This window comes from Meles meles, chromosome 9 (assembly GCF_922984935.1).
Source record: "Meles meles chromosome 9, mMelMel3.1 paternal haplotype, whole genome shotgun sequence".
In the NCBI taxonomy this organism is placed as follows: Eukaryota; Metazoa; Chordata; class Mammalia; order Carnivora; family Mustelidae; genus Meles; species Meles meles.
This window is the reverse complement of record NC_060074.1, coordinates 15,099,968-15,112,031: the sequence shown is the minus strand read 5'-3', so window position 1 is coordinate 15,112,031 and position 12,064 is coordinate 15,099,968. Positions and strand designations below refer to the sequence as shown.

The window sequence follows — 12,064 nt, the reverse complement described above, 5'->3', positions numbered from 1 at the left end:
TAAAATGTAACTAGGAATAAGTTAGTTTTAGGATGACTGGGTGGCTTAGTCGGTTAAGCATCTGCCTTTGGCTCCGGTCATGATCCTAGGGTCCGTGGGATCAGATCCTGCATCTGGCTCCTTGCTCAGCAGGGGGCCTGCTTCTTCACCTGCCTGCTCTGCCTGCTGATCCCCCTGCTTGTGTTCTCTCTCTCTGACAAATAAATAAGTAAAATCTGAAAAAAAAAAAAAAAAAAAAAGTTTTTCAGATTTACTCTAGGAACTAGAAATTTATTTCATCTGCCCAAACATTAAAACAACTCATATTATTATAAAATTCTTCTATTTGTAAAAATGTAGATTCCAAGTGAATCAAAATGCTGTTTAAAATTTCTGGACACTTCTTAGTTTAGGTATCAGTGTTTATATTAATAAATGAAAAAAGGAAACACAGGTCTTACATGTATCTTAAAAAATCCTAAATAATTACTAAACCCTTTTTTACAGAGAAGAAATAAAATCAATCAGGTAAACAGCAGCAAATGTTAGTTACAACTTTTTATCATCACATTCTAGAAAAAATATGTTTACTATCACTTTTTCTAGAGGTTGAAATAATAAAAGAAAGCCATCTAAATTTTTACTAAGGATGATTTTTAAATTTTTAACATTAGCTGCATTAGTAACCTGAAAAACTACTATTTACAACACTGCTGTACCTGTAGATTTTGTGTACGTGTGTGTGTTAACACAGGCAATACCTAGTCATTCTTAATGCTCGTAATATATATGAAGGATGTTTTTATTAGCAACAATTTAAACACAGTATAGTTGTTTCCAGAAAGACAGCACAATCATTTTTCCTTTCTTTGCTCAATATCCATACTAAATACAATCCACATTTAGGATATTCTTATTTAACCTAATTGTTTGGATATTCCTATGCTTAAAACCAGCTATTTAAAAATAGGCAACAAAGAACCTTACCCTTTGTTATATATAATCAACAGATTTATCTTTTTCTACTTTACTGTACTTTTACAGCAAAAATTATTTCCACAAAATAAAATGAGTGTCAGGTTAGTTAACCTGAGCTAGTGGTTAGGGCACGTTGCTATAACAAGGCTAAACTGACTACGTGATCATATACATAACCAATTAACTTTGCAGGGTAAGAGGCAGCATCAAAACCCCTGCTGGTCAGTTCTCTGGTCACAAAGAGAGCCACATGGGTCAAATGTACAGCTGGGTCAGCACAAACATACAATCAGCATGTTCTATTATCAACTTTACTACAAACAAATCATCCAAAGAGCTGTCAGCTGGGAAGAGAAAAACACCAATAATACACCCACTGGGTCATGAAACAGATGATAACCTAGGAGGAAAATCTAAAGTGTAAAAGCTATTTTCGATGCTAAATTGAAAAAAATATTTTCAAATCCATTTCTATTAATATCTATACTATGAATTTAAAATACCACCCCACTCAATTTTTAATCCTACTGCTAAAACATAACGGTGGCAGAAATATTCTTCTCCTCTCAACTAGAAGAAATGTATAAAATTTTTAAAAAGAGGACAATCCCTAATCCCTTTAACCTCTCAGCTTTATTAACCGGTATACTTTACCTTTCTGTATCAACTATAATCTAAGAAAAACTATGCCTTCAAAAATAAAAATTATTTTCCAAAGGGAGACAAATCTGTTTCTTATTTTTTGCTACTGGTAATCACTGCTACCAAACCAAACCACTTTTCCACTCCCAGTGTCTCTTCAGACCTATAATCCCATAATATGTTGCAGGAGGCAATGGAATTACCACTTCAGTCCTTTGGATTTGCCACTCCTAAGAGACTGTGAATTCCCTGAGAATAGTATAGCTTCCTCCAGTCCTTCTGCCCCTTACAGAGTATAAACTGACACACTACATTATTCATCTGTTCACAGATCAGCCTCTCCTATTAACTACACTACAAAATTCCATAAACACTAGGTGTGTATCATCAACCCTTTACACGGTGCCAGGCTGCAGAAGACTTTTGAATAATATTCAGCTGAAAACTGAGCAACTAATCATTTGACTCTTTCCTATCCCGCTCAGTATTAGCAAAGCGCCCTCCAAATATGGACCACTGTATATTTTGTATGAACTCTGACCTAAGACACATTTATTTTCTGTTCCTACTAGCCATACTTTCAAGTGCCCCTTTGGAGGGAAAAGCCTTGGATTATGTCTGGAAGGATTATATTCCTTCCCCAATACAAATAGTCCCTACAAGATAATAGAGAATTCAGTATATAGCCAATCAAGTAAAATCTCACAACACCACCCTTGATTAACTATGCGATCCTTACAAAATTTATGAACCTATAAATTCTAACACCTTTTTTCTTTTAATTTTTAGTTTATACTAAGACTGGAGAATGCTTCCCAACATAGCTGATAAGAAGAAGGATGCCTGGAGAGATGGAAGTGGGAGAAAGAAAAAAAAAAGGGGGGGGGAGACCGTAGTGAAAGAGCAATTTAACATACTTCTTCCATTTCCACCTTTATCCCAAGAGAATTTAAATGGGAAGGGGGAAAAAAATGGAGGTAGAACCTGTGATTCAGGATAAGCCATAGAGAAAACAAAAGATGCTGAATTTGCAAACTGTGTTTTAACCTATCCTTTCAAATAATTTTTAAAGAAGGATTTTTTTTTTTTTTAATCCACAGCATCTGTGGCTTCGTCCGGGCGCAGCTGGATCCCATCTCACCCAATATACCCCACCTCCACATACATACACACAACGTTACCACTATGAGTCTCCGTGCCAAACCAACCATCTCCGGAAAAAATTAAACCATGAGGATCCTTTTCTAATCCTTGCTGAAAAACACAATTCTTTTTCCCACAGGAAAATGAACTATTCTAACGGGAATGGGGGGGGGGGTGTTCATTATCGTGCAGTTTCTCATTCTCCATAGGGAGGAAAATGGCAGTAACTTCCAACAAGAGACAACTGCTCTTCTACTGTATCCCCGGCTAGCAACTAAGAAAATAAGCAAAATTACCAGTCTCTGGAGACATTTATATGAATATAAAACTAAGGCACTTTACTTCGCAGCAACACAGCCCCTTAAAAATCCTCCAGGGCTTGGGGGAGGGGGGTGATCCATCAATCCCCCCACACCCCTGCCATATGGGGGAGCAGGATTCTGTCAAATAGAAAAAGCCACTCTCCGCCTCCTCCGCCATCCCGAACACTGACGGGTACCGAGAGCGGGGGCGGCCGAGGGGAGAAGCAGCGAAGAGGCTGGGACACAACACACACACACACACACACACACACACACACACACACCGCACCGCGGACTGATTCACCGTTTTTTAAAATGTATTAAAGCTTCAGTTTCCTCCAGTCGCAGGTTTCTCACCAATTCACCAGCCCCAGCTCCCACCCGACTCTCCCAATCCTTCGCCCTCGGGGGCCTGGCTGGGCCGGGTCCCCGCCGCGGCCTCGGCCCCGCGCGCCCTACGCCCCCGGCGCGCGCGGCCCCCGGCCCGGGGATCCCCCACGCGGCGTCCACCAGCCAGAGGCCCAATGCGCCCAGGCCGGGACCTGCTTCGCACCTGGATGTAGTTGTTCTCGCAGTAATCTGCCACCCGTTCCAGGTTCGTGTAACTGTCGAAGAGGGCCCGGCGGCCCCCCGGGATTTCCTCCTCCAGCAGCATCTGCAGCTCCGCCATCTTCACATCCTCCTCCTCATACAGACCGCAGAGGTAGCGGCGGCAGCAACGCCTGGGAAACCCAAGACTGAGAGAGGAGGAGCCGCGGCGACGGCGGCGGCCGCGGCAACTCGGGAGGAGCGAGAAACACCCCCCGCGCGCCAGAGGGGAGGGGGCCGCAGAACGGGGGCGGGGCGCGAGCCGACGGACTCTGAGGACGGTCACCGCGGCGACGGACGGCGGGCGCGCGCACGCGCGCTCCCCTCCCTCCGCCCCCGGGCGCCCGAAAAAGATTCCCACCCTCGGCAGCGCCGCCTGCCCCTCCCCCACTCCCGGCGTTTCCTAGCGACGGTGGGAGTGGGGGCCGGGAAGCGCGCGGGAGTCGTGCGCGCAGTTAACCCTTCGGCCCCCGCAAGTTGCGTGACTCGGGAAGTGTCCCCGGCCGCCTTTGTCGGTCCAGGGAAAGCGCTCCCCGGCTCCGCCGTCTTCCCGCCCGCGCCCTGCGCGACGCCCCTCCCGCGTTATTCCCACCCTGAGGCCGAACCCCGTGGTCACCGGAGCCCACAAAACTTCCGTGCAGCTTTAAGTGCCTGCCTGCTTTCCATTTTTTCCTTTGACCTCATCCATTCTCTTTGGTACGGATAAATAAATTCCAGTTTCCTAGTCCCAAATGTCCTGCATCCAGGCTTTTTTGCACTTATTGGCCCCGAAAGCTGTTGCCCTCCGATGCCGCGCCAGGTTCGTCTCTGTCCTCTCAGTGCCCCCTCCGCCGGACCTCAGCTTTTGTACTGGCCCTGTCTGTGACTCGCTTCCTCACTGACATCCTTGTCTGTCATTTCCCTGCTTCTGTCAACTTCCTCGCCTTTTTTCTTCGTAGATCCAGTATTTAAAGTTTCGAGAACCGGTTCTGCTGATGCGAATTTCCTTCCTTCCAGGTTTGTGACATGGATAAAGTAAAAGTTTATGTGGAAGTACCTTGAAAAACGTTAAAATGCTGCAAAAATTCAAGGTAGACCATTTTGATCTTGCAGTTACTCTGTTCTTGTTCCCAGATAACGCATGTTTTCCTCAATCTTGAGTGCTCCACACAACGTAATCTTTAACTAAAATTCCAGACAACTGCTGAGTTGTCCGTGACCTTAATTTATGCCGCACAAAGTCAGGACTGACTACATGTGTAGTTCAGAACAGGATCCATTATTGCAACTCTTGTTCTTGCTTTTGTGATGTCTTGGCCCTCCTACAGGGATCCTCCCCTCCACCTTTTTCTTCCCCAAATAATGAGAAAACTATATGACACTTTTTCAAAAAAACCATTTGAATGCTATCTATGCCTTTACAAATTTCTGGAGCAAACTCTGGTGTTGTTATATTGGCTGTATGATAAACACATTAGAGAATTATTTGGAATTTTCAGTGTGAAACCCAAATTAAAGAATACTGAAAATGTTGGTCCAGCCCATGTAGTTTTTTTCCTTAACAACTTCCAACATCTTCTGTATTAGTGGTCCTCAAACTTAAGCCTAAGGAGCTTGTTAAAAATGAAAGCTGTAGGATCACAGTAGGGAGTAATTAGAGGGCAGTAGTGACAGAATGGGGCAGTTGTTTCAAGGATATATAAACTTAACTTTGGGGAATAAGATGCATATGAATAATCAAGGGACTAAAACAAACTAGATAAAACTCTTCTTTCAGACTAAACTTCAGTGAATCAAAAGGCTACTGTCGAACTGTAACGAGCCCACCAGGTGAGTAAAGTGGTAAACAGACTTCCCCCATTACACTTTTTTCTACCTAGCATTCTTTCAAATACTTTTTAGCAATTAGCCCATAAACAGATCTCCCTGAGGCATGATGGTCATCCAGTGAATCACAGCCTGAAGATTCTGGTGCTTTCTTTTTTTTTTTTAAGATTGTATTTATTTATTTGACAGACAGAGATCTCACACAGGCAGGCAGAGAGGCAGGCAGAGAGAAAGGGGGAAGCAGGCTCCCAGCTGAGCAGAGAGCCCAATGAGGGGCTCGATCCCAGGACTCTGAAGCCTAAGGCAGAAGTTTTAACCCACTGAGCCACCCAGGCGCCCCGATTTTGGTGCCTTCTTAAATTGACTTGTGACAACCTCTTTGGATCTTAGCTTCTCTATCTGAAAGACACAAAGGGTTTAACTAGGTCAGTTGTTCTTAAATTTCAGTGTGGAGTGGAGTCACCTGGAGGGCTTATTAAAACACAAAATTGCTAGGTCCCACCCCGACAGCTTCTGATTCGGTTGATCTTTCCCAATTTATAGCTCTACCAAGTTCCCACATAATGCTGATGAAACTGGGCCTCTGGCTCTGAAGGTCTTTGATTATAATTTCTGGCAGCTGAGAATCACCACTAAGCAAGGAGCTTTTAACACAGGGGAGGTAGAAGGAAATACCGCCTCACACTTGTTAGATGGCAAAAATCAGCAATACAAGAAACAACAGGTGTTGAAGTTGTGGAGAATGGCCATACAAGCTGATGCAGCCATTCTAGAAAACATGGAAGTTTCTCAAAAAGTTAAAAATAGAACTACCCCACGATTCAGCAATAGCACTACTGGGTATTTCTCCAAAGAACACAAAAATACTGATTTGAGGGGACACATGGCCCCTGATGTTTATAACAGTATTACTTGCAACGGCCAAGGTATGGAAGCAGCTCGGGTGTCTATCAATTGATGAATGGATAAAGATGTAATATATACGATACATATATAATGTGGTATTATTCAGCCATAAAAAAGAACGAAGTCTTGGGCGCCTGGGTGGCTCAGTGGGTTAAGCCGCTGCCTTCAGCTCAAGTCATGATCTCAGGGTCCTGGGATTGAGTCCCGCATCGGGCTCTCTGCTCAGCAGGGAGTCTGCTTCTCCCTCTCTCTCTCTCTCTCTCTCTCTGCCTGCCTCTCTGCCAACTTGTGATCTCTCTCTGCCAAATAAATAAATAAAATCTTTAAAAAAAAAACCTTTAAAAAAGAACGAAATCTTGCCATTTGCAAAGACATAGATCTTAAGAGTATAAGGCTAAGTGAAATAAGTCAGTCAGAGAAAGACAAGAACCATATGATTTCACTCATGTGTGGAATTTAAGAAACAAAACAAACGAGCAAAGGGGGGAAAAAAGAGAGAGAGACAAACCGAGAAACAGACTCTTTAAATTATAGAGAACAAACCAATGGTTACCAGAGGGGAAGTGGGCGGTAAGGGGGGGGGCGGGGGGCGGTAGATGGGTGAAACAGGTGACGGGGATTAAGGAGGGCACATGCGATGAGCACCCCGTGTTGTATGGAAGTGTTGAGTCACTGTATTTTACACCTGAAACTAATATAACACTGTATGTTAACTAACTGGAATTAAAATAAAAACTTAAAAAACAAACAAACAACAAAAAAACCCCACTCAGCAGAATTTCAGGATCCAAGGATTTAGATATGCATCTGCTGCCACAAAGATAATTTAAGCAAAAAGGAAAACAACCACAAGTTCTATAAAAGTACGTGTACCATGTGTGTGTATATATTATCTGAGCGGTGGAGTTGGGGGGGTTTTTTTTTGGTTTTGATCATCTTTTTCCAAAAATGAATGTGGATTCTTTTTCTTTTTCTTTTTTTTTTTTTTTTTAAGATTTATTTATTGGGACACCTGGGTGGTGCAGCCAGTTGGGATCCAGCTCTTGGTTTTAGCTTCGGTTGGTGATCTCAGGGTCGTGGGATTGAGCCACATGTTGGGCTTTGGGATCACAGCAGAGTCTGCTTAAGTTTCTTACTCCCTTGATCCCCCAAATAAATAAATAAATCTTGATAAATTAGAGAGAGAGGGTGTGCATGTGAGCGAGGGCGGGACAGAGGGAGAAGGAGAGAATCTCAAGCAGACTACCAGCTGAGTGAAAAGCCCTACGCGGGGTTTGATCCCAAGACCCTGAGGTCATGACCTGAGCCAAAACCAAAAGTTGGACGCTTAACCGACTGAGCCACCCAGGTGCCCCGAACATGGATGATTTTTCTAAGAGTCCAGTGAAACTATTATCTCCCAAAATCAGAGCAAATGTTTTATATTAATACTGCCCAAGGTAACATTTTTTTTTAATATTTTATTTATTTGACAGAGAGAAATCACAACTAGGCAGAGAGGCAGGCAGAGAGAGAGGAGGAAGCAGGCTCCCCGTGGAGCGGAGATCCTGATGCGGGGCTCGATCCCAGGACCCTGGTATCATGACCAGACCCGAAGCACCCACTGAGCCACCCAGGCACCCCCAGCTGACTCTTTTAAAAACCTAATTGCAATTCTTGGGGCGCCTGGGTGGCTCAGTGGATTGGGCCGCTGCCTTCGGCTCGGGTCGTGATCTCGGGGTCCTGGGATCGAGCCCCGCGTCGGGCTCTCTGCTCCACAGGGAGCCTGCTTCCTCCTCTCTCTCTGCCTGCCTCTCTGCCTACTTGTGATCTCTCTCTGTCAAATAAATAAATAAAATCTTTAAAAAAAAAAATAAATAAAATAAAAAAAATAAAAACCTAATTGCAATTCTTTATAGCCAATAAGTTATACCTTGGCTTTATCCCAAATTTCAATCCTCATAACCATCTCTTGAAATAAATAATCTTGTTTCACATAATCTATAGATCTGATAAGCAAGATTTTGGGGTTCATCATAGTCTTATGTTGAATAAGTCAAGGCAAAGAAGAGAGCCTCTTGGCTTGCCCTTCTAAATCTCACTTAGTTGTTCAGACCACTACCAATATATGGTAGCTCCCACCTTCCCCTTGGGGAATGTATTCCAGGACCCCCAGTGGCTGCCTTAAACCTTGGCTAGTAATGAGCCCTACATGTACTGTTTTCTCCTATACATACATAACTAGGACAAAGTTTACTTTACAAATTAGGCACAGTAAGAGATTAAACAAGAAAACAACAGAAAAATTATACTGTAATAAAAGTTATATGAATGTGGTCTCTCTTAAAATATATTATTTTGGGGCACCTGGGTGGCTCAGTGGGTTAAGCCTCTGCCTTCGGCTCAGGTCATGATCCCAGGGTCCTGGGATCGAGCCCCGCACCGGGCTCTCTGCTCTCTCTCTCTCTGTGTCAAATAAATAAATAAAATCTTTTAAAAAATGTATTTTATTTTACTGTACTCATCCTTCTTATGATGATGTGAGATGACACCTATTAAGTGTGTAAGGTAGGCACTGTTTTGTTTTAAGATTTTATTTATTTGAGAATGAGACAGAGACAGAGACAGAGCATAAGCAGGGGGTCGAGGGAGAGGGAGAAGGAGAAGCAGACCTGCCGCTGAGCAGAGAGCCTGATATGGGGCTCCATTCCAGGACCCCAAGATCATGACCTGAGTCAAAGCCACCCAGGCACCCTCTACTAACTATATCCTTAAGTGAATAAATTAAGGAAAAGTTCACAATACAGTGCCTGATTGTTGGCTCCAAAGAAATTAATTTTGTTTAACAGAACTGTTTATATCACACGTCTTACAGCATCTTATAAGACATACCCATTCAGGGACACCTGGGTGGCTCAGTCCATCAAGCGCCTGCCTTTGGCTCAGGTCATGATCCCGGGGTCCAGGGATCAAGCCTGAAGTCAGGCTCCCTACTCAGTGAGAAGCCTGCTTCTCCTTCTCCCACTGCCTGCCACCACTCCCCCCACCCCCCGTTCGTGCTCGCTCTCTGTCAAATAAATAAAATCTTAAAAAAAAAAAAAAAAGACATGCCCATTCACTCCAGACTTTCCACTCAGATTCTTTCTGCACACCGTTGACATGCTAATTAACCATAATCATTGTTTTCACTATTAACTCTTTGTCCCCAAATTTTCTCTTTGAAATGGCATCGATCTATCAGCTGTAGTATCCTTAACATTATTAAGAGTGTCAATCAGTGTGTAGTGCAACTGCATTTTCTCATACATTCTTAAAATCTATTAAAGAGTAGCATCCACGGCACCTAAAGAATAAAAACCAGCTGTTTCATATCTGTATTTCCTGAAATATGATCCCTTTTCCTCATTTTATGTTAAATGCTTAAAAACTATTAAATATTAATGTCTTCCTTCTTCATGAGGATACTTTGTGTTGTTTAACTTTTTTACCTTGAAAATTTCAAAACTAGTTTTCTGGCTGTTATTTTATCAGACAATACCAAGTTGGATATATTGTGTACATATATATGTATGTATATATGTATACATATATTTTTCTATATATATGTATATATATACACATATATATTTCAATGAAGGAATATATATTTCAATGGAATTTAAAATAACTTTTTGTGCAATTATGTTTCCTGTTAGAGATTTTACACAATACTTAGAAATGCAAGAAGAGGGTTTTATAAAGCTTTTATTTAAATTCATTAGTTAACATACAGTGTAATATTTCAGGTGTACAATATAGTGATTCACACTTTCATACCTTACCCAGTGCTCACCACATCGAGTGCCCTCTAATCCCCATCACCTATCTCACCCATCCCCCCACACACCTTACTTCTGGTAACCACCAATTTGTTCTCTATAGTTAAGAGTCTGTTTCTTGGGGCGCCTGGGTGACTCAGTGGGTTAAAGCTTCTGCCTTCGGCTCAGGTCATGATCCCAGGGTTCTGGGATCGAGCCCCGCATTGGGCTCTCTGCTCAGCAGGGAGCCTGTTTCCTCCTCTCTCTCTGCCTGCCTCTCTGCTTACTTGTGATCTCTGTCCAATAAATAAATAAAATCTTAAAAAAAAAAAAGAGCCTGTTTCTTGGTTTGCCTCTTTTTTCCTCCCTTTGCTCATTTGTTTTGTGTCTTAAATTCCACATAGGAGTGAAATCGTATAGTATTTGTCCTTCTCAGACTGACTTATTTCACTTAGCATACTATCTCCGGCTCCATCCATGTCATTGCAAATATCAAGATATTATTCTTTTCTATGGCTGAGTAATATTCCACATATATTGAATCACAGTAGTATTCCATTATATATTCCATTACACACACACACCATCTTTTTATCCATTCATCAGTTGATGGACACTTGAGCTGTTTCCCTAGTTTGGCTATTATAGTAATGCTGCTATAAATATCAGGGCACATGTATCTCTTTAAACAAGCGTTTTGGGATAAATACCCAGTAGTGCAATTGCTGGATCATTTTAGTTTTCATTTTTCACTTTTGGAGGAACCTCCATACTTTCCAGAGTGGCTGCACCAGTTTGCATTCCCACCAACAGTGCCAAAGGGCTCCTTTTTCTTCGCAACTTTACCAACACCTGTTGTTTCTCGTATTGCTATTAGTCATTCTGACAAGTGTGAGGTGGTATCTCTTTGTAGTTTTGTTTTGTATTTCCCTGATAAGGGATGGTGAGCATCTTTTCATGTGTCTGTTGGCCATCTGTGTGCTTTGGAAAAATGTCTATTCATGTCTTCTACCCATTTTTTAATTGGATTATTCATTTTGGGGGTGTCGTTATTTATTGATTTATTATTTTTTAAAAGATTTTATTTACTTGAGAGAGAGAGAACGAAAGAGAGAGAGAGAGTGCATAAGCAGGGATGAGGGACAGAGGGAGGAGGACAAGCAGACTCACCACTGAGCAGGAAGCCTAATTTGGGGCTTGATCCCAGCACCTGAGATCATGACCTGAGCCAAAGGCAAACACTTAACTGAGCCACCCAAGGGTCCCTATCGATTTGTTTTTTGAGAGAGAGTGTGCGAGTGTGTGTGTGTGTGTGTGTGTGTGTGTGGTATTCTGTTCCATTCATCCGTGTCTATTTTTGTTACAAGCACCATATTCTTTTTACTACAGCTTTGTAATATAACTTGAAGTCCAGAATTGTGATGCCTCCAGCTTTGTTTTTACTTTCAAAGTTTGAAAATAGCTTTGGCGGGGCGCCTAGGTGGCTCAGACGGGTCAGCATCTGCCTTCAGCTCAAGTCATGCTTGCAGGGTCCCAGGATGGAGCTCTACATTCTCTTTCGCCACCCCCTCCTGCTCTCTCAAATAAATAAGATCTTTAAAAAGAGAGAGAGATTAGAAAGAAAGAAAATAGCTTTGGCTACTCAGAGTGTTTTGCAGTTCTGTATACCTTTTAGGACTATTTGTTCTGGCTCTGTGAAAAATGCTATTGGTATTTAGCGAGGGAGAGCATTACATGATTAAATGTGTGGATTGGTTAGGGGAGTACGGACATTTCAAAAATGTTTGTTCTTCTGATCCATAAGCATGGAATGTCTTTCCATTTCTTTGTGTCATCTTCAATTTCTTTAATCAGTGTTTTATACTTTTCAGAGTACAGGGCTTTCATCTCTTTGGTTAGGTTTGTTCCTGGGTATCTTATTGTTTTGGGACAATTGTAAATGGG

The 12,064-nt window shown here is 42.4% G+C and overlaps 1 protein-coding gene across 36 annotated transcripts in view; it reads right to left on the bottom strand.

Moving 5' to 3' along the window:
* The window catches only part of ABI2 (abl interactor 2), a 117,493-nt gene extending 113,558 nt beyond the window's left edge, over positions 1-3,935 (bottom strand). For all 36 annotated transcript variants that reach the window (XM_046018409.1, XM_046018413.1, XM_046018421.1 and 33 more), the window contains exon 1: positions 3,598-3,935. In XM_046018409.1, the coding sequence (XP_045874365.1) occupies positions 3,598-3,714 (117 nt within the window). In that variant the 5' untranslated portion in view covers positions 3,715-3,935. The remainder of the gene's footprint in view (positions 1-3,597) is intronic.
* Between the last annotated feature and the right edge of the window lie 8,129 nt (positions 3,936-12,064).